Below are 19,841 nucleotides of genomic sequence, written 5' to 3' on the forward strand. Positions count from 1 at the left end.
ACGAACTGCAGAAGGCATGTTCTGCATGGTCACCAGTAAGTGGCTCCCTCTCACTGTTCATTGTCATATGAGAGCAACCCTTAGGCCTTGGCTCCACCCTTGCTCTCTTTCCTCGCTCTGCTCCCTTCCCACCAACCAGGGTTCATGTCAGTGCACACCCGTCGTGCCCTGGCGAAGCTGGTGCTGTGAGTGATGTTTCCCATACAACTCAGGGGTCCCCGGTGGCTTACCCTGAGATGGTCATTTTAGGCACGTAACAGTGTAGGAATGAAAAGTGGACTTCATTGATATTTAAATCTGTCAATTTCATTTTTTGTTAAGGTTTTCCCCAATGACTTTTTAGCAATTTAACAAATAAAACAAAATGGACAGAATTGTCTTAACTGTTTTATTAGTAGAAAAGAAGAAACAACCTTGATGGAGAGCAGTTGAGGTTGGAGATTGAAGTTGGAAGTGAGGTAGTTGGAAAACTTGCCCTCCTGCTCTAGGAGGGTTGTGTTTTGGGGTAGAGGTGGAGAGTTGCCCTTTCCCAGGGGGCAGCTCCGTTTAATAATAAAGCAACTCTCCGTCATGCTTAAAGGACTTGGCATTTCAGAGCCTCAGGTACCACCCTGTGGTGGAGACCCAAGAGAGGTGATGAGCTTGGAGCAGAGGCCCAGGGACCAGGACAACAGCCACATCATCCCTGGCCTCCTAAGCAGGGAGGTCACAGGGCCCCAGGATCTTGAAACAGCATAGCAAATCGTGGTTAGAAACATAGGCCTGAAGCCCTTAGAGGCCTATGTTCTAATCCTGCCTTCCCCTGCTTACTGCTTAACCTTGGATACAAGTTTCCTCATCTGTAAATATAGTTGTTTCTGTCTTAAAGGATTATGGGGATTAACTGAGGTTATATATGAAAGCACTAGGCACAGCGCCTGGCACATGGTAAGTGCTCAGTAGATGGTGGCTATTTATAAAGAACCCTTGAAGAAAAAACAGGATCAGGAAGGAAAGAGCTGGGCTCACTGTGTACATTGCTACAAGCATGCCCCTGGTAAGGATTATGCATGTCTGTGGTTGTCTGGGTCATCTTTTAGATGTCAGCGTGAGAACCTCTGAGGCTTTTGCCTCTCGAGAGCAGTAAGTAGCAGCTGCTGCCATAAATCAGGTCAGAACTGTCTCATTGTTTAATCTCCCTTTTGGACTTTAATTCCTTGGTTTGCTAGTTGAATTCTGCCTCTGGCACATAAGGTGTTCTTCTGCCTGGATTCAAGGGCACACTTAGTTGGCTCCCAGTCTGGAAGTGTCAGTTGGGGACTGACGACATGAGTCTGCGCAGTGGCGTGGGGGCTTGGGAGGAGACAGGCACCACAAGGGTAGGGGGCTGCCCCAGTGCTGAAGCCACTTGCTGACTGTGTGCCAGTTTCTTATACCCATGGGTCTTTGTGCCAAGCACCATTATGTTCTTTTCGTTCAGCGCGTACTGTGTACTGACTTTGTCCCAGGCTCAGGTGCTATGAGCCTACAGCTCTCACCCTATCTGCACATTTGTGTTTCCCAAGCTGTGGCATGAAACTTCCATTTCTAACAGCATGTAGTCTGATGCTGTCTATTCCGTTTCCTATACTTTGAGAGACACAGCAAACTAGAACTTTCCTGAGGAAGGGTCCTGGGTGCAAAGGGTGCAGCGCCATGTGCTGGCTGCTACTGAGTTGGCAAGAGGTAGAATGACTGTTTTGTATTCTTTTACAGTTGCCCTTGTGGAAGGGTTGGACGTGCTCATTGTGGGTCTGTTGGGCTGAACAAGGTCCAGTGGGTAGAAGCTCTGGAAAAGAGATTTCCGCCTTGTTGGGAAGAACTCTGTTATGGTCAGAGCTGTATGTATCAGATAGAACCAGTTCGGCACTGTTGGGGGAATTCAGGCATTGCCTGGGCAGTCTGTGGAATGTGGTAGAGGAGGCAGTGTTTGGTGGGTCGGGTGCCAGGGCTGATCCATGGTCCTGGGGAAGGAGGCAAGCCTCAGTGCCTGGGGAGGGCCCCCACATGCCCAGCCGTCAGGACAGGTTGGCCTGTAAGCCTCCCAGACAGCGTCCTGATGCAGTCCGTCCCTGCCACCGGCCATGCTCCTGACCACTGATGAGCATGCTCCTACTCCAGAGATGACCTGAACGTGAAGACAGCAACATGATCAGCCTCAGGTCAGAGGGTGTGTGGGAGCAGAGAAGAGGGGATGTGCCAATTTCGGGAGAACCCTTAAAGTCAAGGAGAACACAGCTCAGAGAAGATCCACGATTCCCCCAAGGCCTGGCAGGAGGCGGCAGCCACTGCCTTCCCATGCAGGCCTAGCACAAGGTTCCCGGGCCACTCCTCTGGGTATCGACGGGCCAGAGGCCCGTGCACATTTAGTCTAAATGACAGCTCCTAGCCAGGGGAAGGGCAGCTCCACACTGCCCTTTCTCCTTCCCAGGCCTTTACCGCTCTTCTCCAGCGGGCTCTGTGGGCAGGCAGCGCAGGAATCACTGACTCAGACAAGGAGACCAGGGCCTTGCACTTGTCACTACTCTCAGTGAGCCCTGCAGCCGGAGGCTTTGCCTCCCATCACCCTCATCTGGGAACCCGTGAAAGGCTAGCCTCCAGCAGGACAGGCGGCGTCACCTCAAAATCTTGCAGGCTGGTCGGCTGGTGGTGCTGCCACGGGGGACCGGTGTTCACCCTTGCTCCTCTGTGCCTTCCCACCTCCCCAGAGACCGGGGAGCATCCCTAGCTCCGGTCCGCCTTCTGCCCTCTGTGGCCATAACTGTCCCCTCCCCGCTACGATATACCACTGCCGACAGCGGTCCAGAGCTCTTGTAGATGCTCTGCGAGGTCGTGATTCCACCGTTGCTGGAAGTGCTCAAGCAGAGATTGATAACTTGCATGGGAAGGGATGACAGAACTGATGTAAGCATCAGATCAAGAATGGGACCAAGGGGCCCCTCCATGCCCTTTCAACTCAGAAAGGGCTTCCTAGAGAGGCTGCAGGACAGGGACATGGACTGACTTTCAACCAGAAAAGACCTTGGTTCAAAAGCTGGTACTGTCACTTTGGGCTGAGACAAGTCATCCCACAACTCAAGGGCTGAAAGGGCACGTAGGAGCCCCTTGACCCCATCCGAGGCTCAGTTTTATCACTAACATGGCAGCAATGCAGCTAGCCTCACAGGTTAGCAATTTAGCTGGATCCGGCAGTAACTGTGGAATGGGTGCGCTTCCCCAAAAGACCACTTGGGGGCACCCTGTGAAAGGCTTTGCGTCCTGGGCACTCTGTGAGAAGCTGTCTTCAGAGGGAAACTGAACGGGCTGGAGGAGGAAAATGCCCATTTCTCCCCTCCCTCCATTGGTAAAACCTGGGTAGGACCCCATCCCTGGCCTCTGCCACATTTCTGAGCACCACCCCCGGGCTGGCCCCCTGCCCTCTCTGCCCCAGCCCCCAGCTGTGGGAAAGCCAGTTTTCCCCACCGGGCTGGGCTCTGGGCCCAGGCCCTGTCAGCATGTACAAAGCTGAGCTGATGTTAGAAGAAAATGCCTAAGAGGCCTGGCAGTGTGTGCCATTTCCCCACCAGGGAACCTGTCTGCCCACCCACTGTAGGGAAGAGAAAGGGCTGGGAGCCAGGCCTTACCAGGCAGAAACCTGGAAGGAAGAAGGAAGCTCCTGCCCACCCATCAGCAAGGCCAAGAGAGCCCAGCACTACCCTGAGGATCATTCATTCTCAGCACACCTTTCCCTGAGCAGGTACTGACCCTCGAGTGCTGGGACACAGATGGCTGAAAAGAGGCCTGCCCCTAGAGTTGCTCACAGCCTCATCACAAACCAGAGAGATATCACATTAGGCTGAACAAAGGTGACAAATCCTGAGCTTCAGAAGCCAAAGACGGTCTAGGTACCAGACTAAAAAGATACGAAGGAGATAGAGAACTGTAACCAACATAGCCAGTCAGGCAGGAGAGTTGTTGAGAAGCCAGAAAGAGCTAAAAGATGGGTTTCTCCGTGCCCCAGCCTCACCCCACTGAACTGAGGCAAGGGGCAGATGAGAATAAAGCCTTTCTGGGGGATCCCACGCCTGGCCTGGGGCAGTCAATGCAGGATGTTGGCAGGCCTCTAGGCCTCACACTGGGGAAGACTGACTCGCTGTGGTCCAGGAAAGGTGCAGAGGAGCTGTGGGAGGTCTGGCATATCCAGAAGGGCTGGTATTTGGAGCCGAGGGCAGTGCAGAGTGATCCGTATGGATTTGATGACCAGGGGTCATCCCCTCAGATATAGTAGGGAAAGAAGCTTATGACCAGAAGCCACAGTGGGAGGAGAGGCCAGCATAGATGGGGCCGTGGCAGAATTATGGAAGAGAGTTCTCCCTGGAACAGGAGGCCCACAAAGGTCCAGAACAGAGGACATCCAAGGAACGGGTGCCTCCCTCCCCAGACATGCTTTCCTGGCATTTGGGTAGGCCCTCCTACACATTGAACATGAGCCCCAGGGCCAGAGGAGGGGGAGATGAGAAGAAACAACCTTGAGGAGATTGAGTTTAAACTGTAGAGAATGAGAAGTCAATTGAATTCAAGTTCACCGGGAAATTATTGGATTAAAATGACTGCAGACAGATTAAATCAAGTCAGGAAACAAAGTTCTATTTCAGTGAAGGTAAAAGCTTGTACTTGCTCCAGTTGGAAGGAAAGAAATCAGATAAAGTGCTAGGGAATTGCAAGAACCAAGGGTGAGAGGTGCTGTGGCCAGTGCCAGAGGGAGAAAGGAGAAGGGTATTCCAGTAGAGGGACTAGCCTTCGCAAAGGCACAGAAATCCAAGTGTGACCAGCCCTTCCGGAACCTTGAGAAGGTCATTGTGACCCGAGTGCACAGGGCAGAACTGGAGAATGCATTGGAGATGGGGGATGAGAGGCAGGCAGGAGTGGGGTCTGGACCAGAGAGGATGTTTAAATGTATAGGGAGAAAACTAAGCCCCTGATGGCTGACTGGATAGAAGAGGAGGCCGGCGCTCACCCCTGCGTTAATGTAATGCTGTGTGCCAGACCCTCCCTGTGGAGTTGACATTTCAGTGGGGGGTGAGGGAGGAGGGACAGATGTGTAAAGAGCTGAGCAGGATCGTTCCAGATGAGGACCATGAGGAAAATAAAAACGGGATGGGCTTGGACTCATCAGAGAAGGCCTTTCCAAGGAGGTGACATTTCAGCTGACATTTGACCTGAATGTAAGAGCAGCTGTGCAGAGAGAACAGCAACAAAGGCCCTGAGGCAGGCATGAACTTGACAAGTTCAAGGAGCAGAGGAAAGGCCAGCATGTCTGGAGTATGTGAGTGAAGGCAGAGGGTGCGGGTGGCCCTTGTGGCCATGGGGGGGGGAGGCGGTGGACATGACTCTAGGTGCAGGTGTAGAGGGTTGTAAGCAGGAAGTGATGCATGAGGCTGTCCAGGTCAAGGACACTAGCCTTGCTGCCAAGCACAGGCCTGGCACATTCGAGGCTCAAAAGAACTCCCTGGGGATGACTTGGCAGCTTCAGCCCCAAATCTTCTATTTAAACAGAATCTGGACATTTCCAATCTGCCCTTCCTCTCTACCCTACTGCCCTGCTTCTAAGTGCAGTTGCCTGGTTATTTGATCACAGTCCCCACCAGTGTTGGATCCACAAGGGCAGGGTCTGTATGTACTTCACAGTGGTCTTCGAAGTGTCTGGCCTGGCACAGGGAGTGTTTGTACACACTTGACAAGTACATGTCTTCATCCACCCAGGCCTGGAATGTTTGCCCAGCTTCCTAACTGGTCCTTCTTCCAGGCGCACCCTCTTGAGGCCATTTCCCAAGCTGCAGCCATGGCCGGTCAGCCAACATGTTTCTTTAGAGCTTTTACTGTGTCAGACATACTCTAGCTCGTAGGGATTATTATGGGCTGAATTATGTCCTTCCGCCCCCCATCCCCGAATTCTTATGTTGAAGTCCTAACCCCTAGTACCTCGGATTGTAATCATATTTGGAGATAGGGTCTTTACTGAGGTGATTAAGTTAAAATGAGGCTATTAGGGTGGGCTCTGATCCAGTATGATTCGCGTCCTTCTAAGAAGAGTGAATTTGGACTCAGACTCATACAGAGGGAAGGCAGTGTGAAGACGTGGAGAGAGGATGGTCACCTACAAGCCAGAGAGACAGAGGCCTGAGCAGACCCTTCCCTCCCGCCCCTAGCAACTCCTCCATCTATCATTTCCAACCTCCAGAAATGAGAAAACACATTTGTGTTGTGTAAGCCACGTAGTCTGTGGTACTTCATTACTGCAGGTCGAGCAAACTGGTAACGGGGATAGAAGAGAACAAAAAGACAAGGCCCTGTGCTCATGGAGCTTATGTTCTGGTGAGAGAGACCGACAATAAATTTAAAATTTCAGAATCAAGGGGCGCCTGGCTGGCTCAGTTGGTAGAGCATGTGATTCTTGCTCTCAGGGTTGTAAGTTCAAATCCCATGTTGGGTGGAGAGATTACTTAAAAATCTTAAAAAAGTAAAATTTCAGAATCATGAACAGGATGACGTGAAGGAGTGAGCCTAGCGGGTAAGGGATGTCCTTGCGTGGGGGAGGAGGCAGGCCTCTGTGCAGGTGAAGCAGCCATGCACGGGAGGTTAGTGGGGGAGATGCAGAGAGCGCCAGGTGGTGGGCACTGCAGTGCAGGGGCCCTGTGTGGGAACAGGAGAAGGCCAGGCTCGCTGGAGTGCGGTAGGCAAGGGGAAGAGAGCGACCGCTGAAAGCACGAGGTGGTCAGGGGCCAGTCGCAAAAGGCCTTGAAGTTACAAGGTTTGGATTCATTCTGAGTGCAGTGAAAACTACTGGAAAACTATAAGCATGGGTGTGGCATTGCCAGATTGATGTTGCCTAAAGACCACTCGGGTGCCTCCGTGGCATTCCAGACTCAAGCTGGCAAACCCTGCAGGACACAGCTGCAGTGTCCAGGCAGAGAAGAGAAGAGAAACATAAATCCGACTGTCCCTTCTCCACTTCACTCCCTGGGTGTCCCACCCACCCCTGCCCCCGAGATCCTCAGGCCTGTGTGTCTGCCCACCTGGGCCATCTACTTCAGGCAGGTGATTGTCCCTCCCTGCCTTGATAAATCCTCTCCAGGCCTTATGGGGCCTTGTCCAGAAGGTGCTCAATCAGCTTGGGGGATGGAGAGAGACCAAACCATGAAGAAATGAATGGATTAATCAGGATGTTTTACACCAGAAGGGCCTTTAGATAGAGGGTCCACCTGCTTCACCTTAGGCCTTAAGGGGAAAAGCATCTTGCTCAGGGGGACACTCAATTTAACGGTCAGAGGGGGCACAGGAAAGCGGAACTCACCAGACCAAAATGGTCCACAAGCATCCTTCTGAAATGAAATTCTGACCACCTCACTCCCAGGCTCTAACCCTTGACTGGCTTCCTGCCGCCAGCAGCAGTGTTTACGTGAGACCTGTGGACTTGCTATGGACTGAATCGTGTGTCTCCCTCTTCACCCCCCATCAAAATCCATGTGTTAAAGCCCTAACCCCCAATGTGACTTACTTGGAGATAAGGCCTTGAAGAGGGTAATAAAGATTAAATGAGGTAATCAGGGCGGGACCCTGATCCAATAATACTGGTCTCCTTAAAGAGGAAGACACACCAAGGGTGTGTGTGCACAGAGCGGCTGCCTGCAAGCCAGGGAGAAAGGCCTCACCGGAAACCAACCCTGCTGGCACCTTGAGTTTGGACTTCCAGCTGCCAGAACTGTGAGAAAATAGATTTCTGTTGTTTAAGCAGCCCAATCTGTGGTATTGTTATGGCAGCCCCTGCAGGCTGATGCAGAACCTACTTTCTAAACTGCCCAGTGCTCTTGTTAAATGTGCAAGCTTACAGACCCATCTGGCCCCCTAAAGCAGAATCTCTGGAGGATGGACCCCAAGAATCCATGTTTTGAACAGCCTCCTGATGCTCACTGAAGTGTCCTCTCAGGGGCTCCTGAGGGCAGTGAAGGCTGATTCCCCTAAAACCTCTGGCCACTAACTCTGATCACCAGCCTCCCTCTCCGTCCAAGAGGACTTCACATCTGGCCTCCAGGTGAACCGGCAAGCTCATTCTGCCAAGTTGCTTCGTTTCCTCACACTCTCCCTGAGCCCTCCAAGAGCCAAGACAGAGCAGGGCTAAATGTGAAGCCTGGAAACTCAGATAAGTCAGATCTGAGCCTTGCCACGGAGAGAGAGTGCTCCACACAGTGTGACCAATCCTGACTCTGGGCCGATGCGGTAAGAACTGCAGGAAAGGGAGCTGAGCAACCTGGGAGTGTGGGCAAGGGTTTCAAGGGGCAGAATCCCATAGGAATGGGTATTCAGTTGTTGTATTTCTGCCTGGCTGCCGTGGAAGCAAGTTGAGAGCAAGAGCCCTGTCTCACACAGCCGCATCCCTTCTACTCTCTTGGACATAATGGGCCGCAGTGATTTGTGGGTTCATGGCCCTCTGGCTGCTTTCAGCATTACTAAGAAGAGCCCTCCTAGTGGCTGGGGGCAGAGTGTAAAAAACATGAGACCCAGTCTGGCAGGATAGATGCTCAGAGTCCAAAAACCCTGGGTTCCAAGTCTAGTTTTCCCACTGACCATCTGTGTGATGTGACCTCTGATAATCACAATGTCTCTGAGTTCCCTCTTCTGTAAAAGATAAGAGGGATAATATTTCCTACATAGGCTTGTTTACGAAATTAAATGAGGTCACCTCTATAAAGGCCCACTGTCTGGCACTTAGTTAGCCTTCAATAAAAGTTAACTTATAGATTCCTTACAAAACAGGGATTTGTCCTACATGAAGGCCCTGAAGAAGATACTGGTGAAAATCAAGCATAATAGACAACCTCTGAGGAAGGACCCACCTGCATCCTGTCCCACTAACAGGCATTTACTGAGCACCCACCTTCTGGTAACAGGCTGGTGCCTGTTGTTGGAACAGTGGAGAGGGGCTCAAGGCCTCAGTGCTGAAATGTCAGCTCCAGGAGGGGAGTACTTCTGGGTAGTCTTTGTATTGTCAGCGCGTAGGACGGGGGGAACACACAGTAGGTGCTCAGTAATTATTTGTTGAATGAATGGGATGAATCAATAAATGAATGACTGGCCAGTACAATCCTGTGGGCCTCTGACTCATTTTTAAGACCTTGAGCGAGTCCCTTAACCGCTCTGAGCTGCTGTTTCCCCACTTGTGAAGCCAGAGGCGTTTAACTCATCTCTTAGGTCCTGCCGAGCAGAATTGGTAGACAGTAACAGCAGCGACGGTAACTTACTGAGCACTGCTATGGGCCGAGCGCTGTTGGAAAAACGAAACGAAACGAAACAACAACCCCTAGCAGGTAATAGTATTTTACCTCCACTTTATAGAAAGGAGACTAAGCACTGAGAGGCAGGGAAGGCTCCTGGAGACGAGGGACTTGATCAGGTTTTGGAGGAAAGCTTGGGGGGGTCGGACCGAGCGATGAGTAAGACCCATGGCCCAGAGGGGAAGGCCCCGTCCAGGGGGTGTCGCCGCGCAGTGGTAGCGGCGAACTTCAGAGGGCCCAGCCCCGCCCCCGGCGTCTCCCTGACAACAGCCTCCGCACATGCGCCTCAAGCACCCGCGCCTGGGCGGGCGGCGGGCTCCGAAGCCGGATGCCAGCAGGGCGGAAGCAACCAGAGCGGGCTGGGCTTTTAAAGGGACCAGCTCCGTCCGGGCCCGTTCGCCGACGGGACCTGCTGATGGTGAGGGCTGGGTGGCCCAGGGAGTCGGGATCGAGGCAGAGGAAAAGCAGCCCCCCCCCCCCGCCCCGAGATGACAAAGGAGGGGAGGGCTGTGTAAATTCCCCCCGAGGCAATAGTGGGATAAGTATTTCCCCAGGGAACAATATGGGGAAGAAGAGACTCTGGGATTGCACCTTCTGGGTAATAAGAGGGAGACGGGGAGTGTGGAACTCTCCAGGACTGAAAGGAAGCTCGGGCTCCAATAGCGCTAATGGAGATAAGGCTGGGGGGCCATAGCTGATCCCCCACCCCAAGGAGGGAGCTGGGGCTCCAAGGGAGAGTCAGAGAGCAGGTTGAGAGGGATCACAGGTCCAGCTCGGGACAGTTACCCTCTCCCATCCCCTACTCAGCGTTCTGCCATCTCTCTACCCTGTCGGGGCGCCCAGCCATGGCCAGACCACCTGCCCCGGGCTCGGTGATTGTTCCAGACTGGCACGAGAGCGCCGAGGGCAAGGAGTACCTGGCCTGCATCCTGCGCAAGAACCGCAGACGGGTGTTTGGTAAGTGCCTGCCCCCCAAGCCTGTGGCCTGTTGTTCCCTGGGGGGGAAGCAAAGAAGTAGGGCAGTGAGAGCCTGCTTTGCTGCACTCCTTAGGCTTGGGGACCCCTGGAAGCCCTATCCCTGGGGACCCCGCCACCGAATCACCTTAGAGTTAATTCCATCATCAGACCAGGAACATGGAAACAGTGGAAACCCTGCCAAGAACCACTGTCACCAGAGAGGCTGTTGATTGAGTTCTCACTGGGTGCCAGGCCCTCTGCTGGGCACGTTATACAACAGACTCCCAATTACCCTCAACAGTACACCTTACAGACTTCTCCAAGATCCAGCCTAGTAAGTAGAGGCAAGCCTCCTCTATATCCTGCTGTCTCTAAGGCAAGACATTCATGTTTCCCAGGATGAAGCCAACTCACCCAAGGTTCGGCTGACAGGTCAGCAGAGGGGCCTGGCATCTGCTGTGGGGGCTCAGCTCTGGACAGAAGAAACAAAGCACCAGAAGGCTTAAGACCAGAGAATGAGAGGGCAACCCACAACTTAGGACTTTCAGGTCCTAAGCCTATGGATGTATCATAATTAAATTTTTTTCAAGTTAGTTAAAAGCATTCATAAAGATGTCGATATATTGATTCTACTGAGTTTATTTATAGTAATTGAGAATATTTTTGCTGGTATTTCTCCATTGAGGAAAGACTTATGAAAAACCTTGCCTTTACATGTGGAAAATCTAGAACATGTGATAAAGTATCAGTAAAAATAATCTCATGCATCAAACTTTAAATAAAAGTAATTCAGTGTTATTTGGAGTAGGCTTTGGTGCAGCTCACAGAGCACAGGTGTTCTTAGCAGAGCTCACCCAGGGACCCTGCTTGTGTCTCAGGCCTCTGTAATGAGCATAGAGAACCATGGCTGGCTGGCACTGAAAAGCTCTTAGAGTCGATGGGTCTGATGGGGCAAGTGCAGGCTGACCTCTTGACCCCACCGGGCTCCCTTCTTGTCCCAGGGCTGCTGGAGCGACCAGTGCTGCCCCCACCCGTGGCCATTGACACAGCCAGCTACAAGATCTTCGTGTCTGGCAAGAGTGGCGTGGGCAAGACAGCCCTGGTGGCCAAGCTGGCTGGCCTAGAGGTACCCGTGGTACACCATGAGACCACTGGTGAGTCCAGCCGGGGAGGCCTTCCCTGTGGTGGAGGAGACACTGGCCCTTGTCCCACCATTTACTGTGCAACCTTGGAAAGTCACTTCACTTCTCTGAGCCTACATCTGGCTCCTCCATTCAGCACAGATAATAGTACCAACCCCAAAGTACTAGACCTAGTATGGAGCTGGCACAAGAAAGGTGCTCAGGGAGCACTACTCTTCCTTTCTTGTTTCCTTCTGCTGGATGCTGATTGGCCAGCAGATTGCAGCAGTGTCCAGTATCCAGTATCTTTGGGTCCCCCTATACGTACAAATGAAACTGCTTTGTCATGGCTAGGGTTAGGGCTTCCTCTCCCCAGCAGACTGGAGGCTCACCTAGGGCAGGTCAGTTTCTCCCATCAGACTGAGAATTCTCCCAGGTCAGCGAATATGCCTTCCCTGTCAGGCTGGTGACCCACCAAGGACGTGTCTTCTTCCTATTCCTTCCCGGTCCCCTTAACCCTCTCCACTCTGCCTCCCCCATGCTGAATGGCTGACCCTCCCAGGCATCCAGACCACCGTGGTATTTTGGCCAGCCAAGCTGCAGGCCAGCGACCGTGTTGTCATGTTCCGCTTTGAGTTCTGGGACTGTGGGGAGTCTGCACTCAGAAAGTTCGATCACATGCTGCCGGTGAGCAGGCAGGTGGGCCCGGGAAGGTCTGGGAGGGGCTGGCTGTCTGAGATGGGTTTCTGAGTCTGAGTGTCTGAGCCCAGCCTGCCTGGTCTGCAGGAGCCAGATTTGGGCATGGGCTGAGGGTGCTGCCCCAGGTGGGAGAGCTCTGAGCTGGCAGTGGGGACTGGGCCTGTGGAGGAAGGGAGTGAGCTGAGACTTCTCAGGGCCCATGGTTACAAGTCTCACATCAGCCTCTCCATCCCCAGGCTTGCAAGGAGAAAACAGATGCTTTCCTCTTCCTCTTCTCTTTCACCGACCGTGCCTCCTTTGAAGACCTCCCTGGACAGCTGGCCCGAGTAGCAGGCGAGGCCCCTGGTGTTGTCAGGATGGTCATCGGCTCCAAGTATCCTTTGGGTGGCCCCTGGGGCAGTCAGAGGCCACATTTGGCAAGGCATGAAGCGAGGGGATCAGGTACCCTGCCTCTGCCCAGCTGTGGGGTCTAGTCCCATGGACTTTATCTTAAAGGCAGCAGGGGCCCTCCCCCCCACCAGCCCAGCGAGGAGGGCTAAGGCTAGGTGTGATGAGGCGGTAAGCTGAGGCATCCGGCCAGGCTCCTTGACCCTCCTCCAGATTTGACCAGTACATGCAAACAGATGTGCCTGAGCGGGACCTCACAGCCTTCCGGCAGGCCTGGAAACTGCCCCTCCTGCGGGTGAAGAGTGTGCCAGGCCGGCGGCTGGCAGATGGACGCACACTGGATGGGCGGGCTGGGCTGGCTGACATTGCCCACGTGCTCAATGGCCTGGCGGAACAGCTGTGGCACCAGGACCAGGTGGCAGCTGGCCTGCTCCCCAACACCTCTGAGAACACCCCCAGCTGATCCCTAGTCCCAACCCTCAGGTGACCCAAGGCAGAGGGCAACACCCAGGTCCTAAGGCTGAGGCAGGAATATGGATCTCATCCTGAGGACTGGCCAGAGGGGCTGCCGGGAGGATGGTGTCCTGAGAAGCCTCCTGCCCCAGCAGCACCTTCCTGGCAGAACTCATGGCAGTGAGATGGGGACGCAAGGCTCTTGGGGTCAGTGGTCTGAGGGCATCTGGGTGCCCCCTGGCCTTCTCCTTCTGACCTGGGGAGTCTAGGCTCTGGAAGCTGAGGAACTGTAGGGGCAGGGCCCGAGGGCTCAAGCTTCTCCCCCAACTGCCTGCTGTCCTCCCAGAGAGGGTGAGTGGGAAGAGGGGCTGTCCCAGCTGGGCCCTAGACCTCAAGTGACTTCAATCAAGAGCCTGTATTAGTTGAGGTAACACCATCTGCTGTACCAGATAAACCCTGAAATCTCAGTGGCTTAACTCTATGGAAGTTTTTTCCTTGCTCTATCTCACCTCAGGTGTAAGTGAAAGGTGGGCCTGGGGGCTCTGGGGAATGAATTCATGCAGAGACCCTGACTCAGGTCTTTAACACATGGCTTCCCAGTTTGCCCTGGGGCATCAACCTCCAGTCAGCGGACTGGGAATGAGTGCAAGTGGAAGGTTACCTAGGAGGTTTCCTAGGACCTGGCCTCTGCCCACCTTCCATTGGCCAACACATAGTCACATGGTTACATGGAGCTGCAGGGTATGCTGGGAAATGTAGTCCACTATCTTGTTGAGGAGGCGAGCCCTCTCTCTGCAGTACCTTTCTCCATCGTGAAGGTGTCAGGCTAAGCTTAGGACAGGGGCCCCGCCAACTTGGGGAATCAGAAAGCTCACTACACAGGGCCAGGGACTGGACCAGGTGGGGTCAGGGAGTGAGTTGCCCTGTTGGGCAGCTCTGCCCTGTGGAAAGCCCGCAAGAGTGAACTTGCCCATTCTTGTGTCTCACATCTGCCCCATCTACCAGACAGGCTAAAGTCTGGGGGCGGGGGGTGCTGATGAAGAGGGCCTGTATGCGTTCGGACACCCCCAATGGTGGGCTGAGGCCTGGCCTGAGTCTGACCAGCTGGAAGGGCCTGGGGGCCCAGGTGTGTGACCCCAGAAGCCACCTGACCCTTGGAGCCCCCTCTTGAGAAGGCAGCACCGGCAGCTCTGTACACCGCATACTCAACATGCATGATCACGTACTAGCACTTGTTCTAAAACACTTCCCTCCACACATTTACACACTCCTGCTGGCACACACAGGAGGTTCGTACCTCCCCACTCTGGCTCACACTCCGGGGCACCCTGATTGCCTGCACGGCATCTACTATGTCTGCCTCCCTGGGCACTACCCATAGGTTCGTCACCCCTTCCAGGGCCTAAAGGACTGACTTTAGCATCTTCTAACCCCCAACTCTGGTTCAGAGCTGAGACCTGAGCTTATCCCATACCGCAGAGAAGGAATGTCCCTGGGCAGGACCCCATGCCTCACAGTGGCACAGCTGGTAGGTTAGCTTCCACTCCTGGGCTGGAGACCTTCCCACTGTCGGCTTCCTCTGCTCCTGGGCAGTGGGTTCAGCCCGTTCTCTGTTCTTAGCTCCAATAGACCTTACCCCAGCAGGAAATAGCAAAGCTTGGGAGTGGGACCCCGGTAGCCTCTGGGCCTGAATGTGACCCCTCCCCCCCAGCTACCGGTACCTGTGTTGTGAGCACCAGCTACCCCATGTCCAGCCAGTTATCTCTGGGCATGAAGCTCCCCCAGAAAGGAAGCTTCTGCATCCTTCTTGGGCACCAGCTCTGCACCAGCAGGCCAGTTTTCTCCTGGTTAGCCCTGCTCCCATCAGAGAATCACCCTGTCACCCTCCTTCACCCCAAACCAAGAGGTGAACAATTCCCTTTGCTGTTTTCCTGTGTAAGGACAAGATGGGGAGGGTAGTGGGCCTGGGACTTGGAGCCCAGCCGGCTGCCATCCCAGCCCCACTTTCTCAGCCCCTGCGAGCCCTGCCCCTGTGCCACTTCAGCCTACTACTCCACGGTAGTGCAGAACTGGGAGCCCAAGGGAGGAAGGAACCGCGAACCATTATTGTAATAGCCGGTGGCTGGGCCCACAGTGTGTGTTCTGGGCAGTGTCACATGGAGAACCAGAAGCATGTGTAGACACATATGAGTGGATTCAGGCCAGCTTTGTGGGCCTGCCACATGGGCAGTCCACAGGGTCCCACACTCAGAGGGGCCTTCCCACCTGGTTTAATGCTCTGCTGTTGCCATCTTGAAACTCTGGACACCACAGATTATGCAGCAGGTCCTGTGTATGTTGTCCAGGGAGAGGGTCTGGGCTCCAGATAAAGCTCCCCTCTCAGGGCTTGGAGACAGAGGCCGCTTCAGTGAAGTTGTTGCAAGGCCATGAAGAAGTTGCTTTCCTCCTGCTTTGGTGCCCCAAATTCCACCATTAGATCACAACAGCTCAAAGGCAAATACCTCTCCACTCACCCCACCCCCTCCATGGGCCCCGAGGCTCTGTGGAAGGAAGGGGTAGTGACTATGCCCCAGACTGGTTCAGGGGTGGGCCTTGACTTGGACCTTTGGGAAAAGGGTAGCCATGCTTGCTGCTCAGGGCCCTGGAGCCACTGAACTTTGGGGCTCTGGAGGGAAGCCTGTAGGAGGAGGGACCATCTCCTGAGGTGAGGGTGGGGGTGGGCTGTGCTGTGGTCCAGCCCTGCTGCTGATCTTCCCAGTCTGGACTTACCAGCCCGCCCCCTTCCTTACCCCAAACAGGCTCTCAAGGAGTCCTAACCCCCTTTCCTACAGATAGGGAGTGCCATGGACTGACTGTGTCCCTCCCAAATTTATAATTTGAAATCCAAATCCCTAATGCGATGATATTAGGAGCCTTTGGGAGGTGATTAGCTCTTGAGGGCAGAGCCTCATGCATGGGATCAGTGCTCTTATGAAAGAGACCCCACAGAGCTCTGTAGCCCCTTCTACCCAGTGAAGACACAGAAAGTGCAGTCTCCAAACCAGGAAGAGGGTCCCCAAGGACCCTGCTGGTGCCTTGATCTTGGACTTCCTGCCTTCAGAGCTGTGAGAAACAAATTTCTGTTGTTTATAAACCACCCAGTCTGTGGTATTTTGTTATAGCAGCCTGAACAGACTTAGAGAAGCTGAGGTCCAGAGAGGGACAGGCATTTGCCCAAGGTTGCAGAGCCACGAAGCAGCTCCGATGCTCTCAGCCCTAGGCACTCCCCTCCCTTGAACCCCTCCCCCCATCCCCTAATGCTGTCTTGGGGTCCAGCTCCTCACAGGCCCTCCTCTCTTGGTCCTCCCAGCTTTTCCAGCTGTGAAGCCTGGGGCTGCCCATAGGAAGGGAATACAGTGCTGGCACCTCCTTCCTCCCTTTCCTTCCCTTTTTCTCCTCCCTGCTCCCTTCCCAGGCCACACTGAGCTGGTCAGTGACAAGTTCTTCCCTCTGCCAGCCAAATCTGGCTGGGCAACTGGGCAACTGGGAGGACCCCTGGCAAGGAACCTGGCCCCAGGATAAGGAAGGGGATCCAGGAGCCCACCTGCAAAGGCTGCTGGGTGGGCTCCCAGGGCCCAGGCCGAGTCCAGGCTGGGGGTGGGCTTTTCCTGTCTTGCGGTGGATCGTCTTACTACCGGGGCAGCCTGGTGCCAGCTGTAATCCCCATGTGCCAGGCACAGGCTTGGGGGGGGAGGGAAGTGCCCAGACAGAGGAAGGAGGCTCAGGGGCCCAGGACAAGTTGGAGCTGTGTGGATCCAAATTCCAAGAGGGCCAAGCTGCGGGTGGGGAGTGAAGGGGGGGGGTGGAGGTTGTCCCCTCCCTGTGACCTCAGACCCAGAGGCTGGGGCAGTGGGGGTGGAGGAAGCTGGTGTTCAACTCTATTCTAGAAAGTAGGGGTGGATCCTGGGAGCAAAGATGACTGAGGCTGGGGGTGGGGAGGGCGTCCAGAAGGAAGGTGAAGGAGAACTAGGACCTCTGACCATTCACTTTAATTCCTGTGTGTTCGTCTGTAAAATGAAGGTAACAGCCCCCGCTTCTTGGAGTTGTAAGTAAATGTGTGTAAAGTGTTCGGCGCAGCACCAGGCACCAAGGCAGGGGCAAAATAAATGTTGGCTATTATCTTCCCCGTTGTTCTTACGGTAGTGGTGGCCGCTCTTGGGCTGAGCGCGGCTGGAGAGGAGGGAGACGGTCCGGGTCGGGTCGTCGGGTGGGCACACGGGCTGCTGCACGGCCCCTTCAGCCAGGGGCGGGGCAGCCCAGCTGGGGGCGACGGAGAACGGGGAAACTCCCGGCACCTGCCCTGCGCCTGCGCCCGGCTCCGCGCCCCCTCACTCCCGTCCTGCTGAGCCCAGGACGGCGATGGCACCGAGGACAAGGACCTGGACGACGACCATCTCTGCGTGTCCCGCGTCAGCATTTGCGCCTCAGAATCCAGGGGCAACCTTTTCCGCGGCGGGAAAACCGAACTCGGTGAGACCTGGGCCAGACGGGACTCTTGCCCCACGTCACCCGAGGCCAGAGTAGCCAAGCGACAGTCCCTCTCCTGAATCCCCTCTCCCTCCGCGAGCAATCCCGTGGCATCTCTGGTCCATTGCTTGCAACGGGCAGTGGGCAGTTCCTTCTCAGAACTAAACCCAATCCCTCTTGCTGCAGCCCACCGTTTCCTTTCTTTCTGGCTTCACTGGGACTGATAAACCCAGTCCCCTGCCTCCCGCCCAGGAGGGAAGTGAGGCAGACCGGTCCTAACTGTTCCCCCCCCCCCCCCCCCCCCCAGGGGGGGGGGGCTTCGGGCCTCTCCCGGGAGCCGCCGGTGCCCCCCCCCCCCACCACCGCGGCGGCGCTCGCAGTGTGAGTTCCAGCGGAACCCGCGCGCGGTGGAGACGGGCTGCGCCGGCTCGGTACCCGAGGCTGAGCGCGGGCTCCCCTAACAAGCTCTGTGACCTGCGCAAGCGACTGCACCACCTCATCTGTAAAAATGGGCTTTACCGTCGTGTCAGCCCCCCAGAGGGGCTGTGATGCTTAAGTGGGCGGAGTGTGTACGGCGCTCAGCCCAGGGCCTGGCACACTGCAGGCGCCCAATACTTGGGGAAGAGCAGCCACTGCTCTAGGACGCCGGCCCACTCAGCGTCTATCCACGTTTATAAAGTGGGGGTGCTAGTTCCCTCCTCGTTGGAATCTCAAACGAGCAAACGCGCGTCAAAGCGCTTTTGAAGGCCGAAAGGACCCTCGCGCAGAACGGGATCTGTCACCCCCAGCCGGGGTCGCAAGGGGAGGGGCTCCGGGCTCTGGCCCACCGGGAGACCCTGGCCCCCCCAGGAGCGCGGTCCCTCCCAGCGCCGCGCCCGGACCGTGCCCTTCGCCAAGCTGAGCGCGCCCTGGGCGCTGCTCTGGTTCCACGCGGAGGAACTGAGACCGAGTCGTGGGCCCGGGAGGGGTCGGCCTGGGTGCGGAGTGTCGCCTGGTGCGGGTGACCCTCCAACCTGGCCTCGGACCGCTCGCGGGAGCCGCTGCGGCGCCTGCGCCTGTGCAACTCTCTGCAGCAACACGTGGCCCCGCAGCCGCTGGACTTCCACGCGCTCCCAGCCGCAGCTCCCCGCGAGCCCCGTGAGGCGGGGCGGAGCCTTCCGCGGAGGGGCGGGGCGCTTTGCTCCTAGGTTCCGCAGGGAGGCAACTGTCGCCTCGCTCACTTTAGGTCTTAGCCAGTCTGTGTCCTAGCGGCTCCCGGTGCCTGAGTCCCACCTCTTCAATCCCCCTCCGATGCTCCTCTGGCTGGAACACACCAGCCCAGGCTGAGCTTTGTGGGTAGATGGGCTCTCGGGCTTAGCAACTGGCACGTCTCCACCCTCTGTCACCAGCTTAGAGACTAGACCCTGCAATCCCATTGTGTTAGGTCTCGCACTGGGCAGAGGGCTTCTGACCCCTGCTCTGCTCGCCGATTGCTAGGCAGTGAGTCCCATGACTCGTACTTCTCCAACACGCAGAGACAGGGGAGACACACAGACAACTTCCTGAGGAGGGTGGAGCTGGGACCTTAAGGGAAGGGAGCTGATGTCAGGATTCTCTCTTGGCAGGTGGCGGTCTATAGGGAGCAGAAACGCACAGATATGGCCATTGCCTGTCTGCTGGCCGAGGGAGTCTACCCTGCAGCCTTCCCACTGCATGAAGTGGAGAAGACACAAGCTCAGCTCTCTTCCACTGCTGTGGCATCAGGAGGGAATACAGCCCTCCCTCCTTTCATGTGCCTAGGGCCCCTGTGAACTGCCCAGGTATCAGGTGCCTGGTGCAGACCCCAACCCTCGCCAACTGCTGTGCTCATACTGGGCTGCTGGAGATGCTAGCACAAGCACCAACCCCTGTACCTCGTATGAGAGTACTTTGGGGAGAAGGTGGCCATCTACTTTGGCTAGGTGAGTCGGGCACCGGGGGTGGGGACCGGGAGCTGGGGTCAAGTGCAGAGTTGGAGGCTCGCGGACTTTGTCACCTCTTCAGGCTTTTGCACAGCCTGGCTGCTAGCCTGTCTGCCGCCCTTGTGGGCACCCTGGTCTTTATCTCTGGCTTTATTGCCATGGGCACCAACACACCATGAGTGGCTGGAGCTGGGGGCAGAGGGATGGGCTGGGTGGGCCGGATCGGCTGCTGCTTGGGAACAGCCCCTCCCACGATGGACATCTTTTGCTCCCAGGGAAGAGATCTGGGCCATGAGGGTGCCTTCCTCATGTGCCCACTCTGCAACACCTGTGCCATGTGGAATATTTCCAAGATCTGCCCCATGGCAAGGTGAGCCAGGGACAAGAGCAAGGGCATGGGTAGGTGTTTGAGACACCTGGGCCTGGCTGCAGGGAAAGCAGTGCTGGCC

At 55.6% G+C, this 19,841-nt stretch overlaps 1 protein-coding gene across 3 annotated transcripts; it reads left to right on the forward strand.

Annotated features, from left to right (window-relative positions):
* The first annotated feature begins 6,461 nt into the window (after positions 1-6,461).
* CPLANE2 (ciliogenesis and planar polarity effector 2) lies at positions 6,462-16,049 on the forward strand. 3 transcript variants are annotated; one of them, XM_032392912.1, is made up of 7 exons: positions 6,462-8,274; positions 9,247-9,747; positions 10,137-10,286; positions 11,288-11,440; positions 11,970-12,094; positions 12,343-12,479; positions 12,707-16,049. In XM_032392912.1, exons 2-7 carry the CDS (start codon positions 9,609-9,611, stop codon positions 12,954-12,956), a joined length of 954 nt encoding a protein of 317 aa, XP_032248803.1. In that variant the 5' UTR covers positions 6,462-8,274; positions 9,247-9,608; the 3' UTR covers positions 12,957-16,049. The 3 variants fall into 3 exon arrangements, with proteins under 3 accessions (XP_032248803.1, XP_032248813.1, XP_032248822.1); XM_032392922.1 differs by having other exon boundaries at positions 10,173-10,286; XM_032392931.1 differs by having other exon boundaries at positions 12,717-12,887.
* Positions 16,050-19,841: the final 3,792 nt, after the last annotated feature.

Source organism: Phoca vitulina, unplaced genomic scaffold (genome assembly GCF_004348235.1).
Source record: "Phoca vitulina isolate PV1807 unplaced genomic scaffold, GSC_HSeal_1.0 scaffold2, whole genome shotgun sequence".
NCBI classification, from domain to species: domain Eukaryota; kingdom Metazoa; phylum Chordata; class Mammalia; order Carnivora; family Phocidae; genus Phoca; species Phoca vitulina.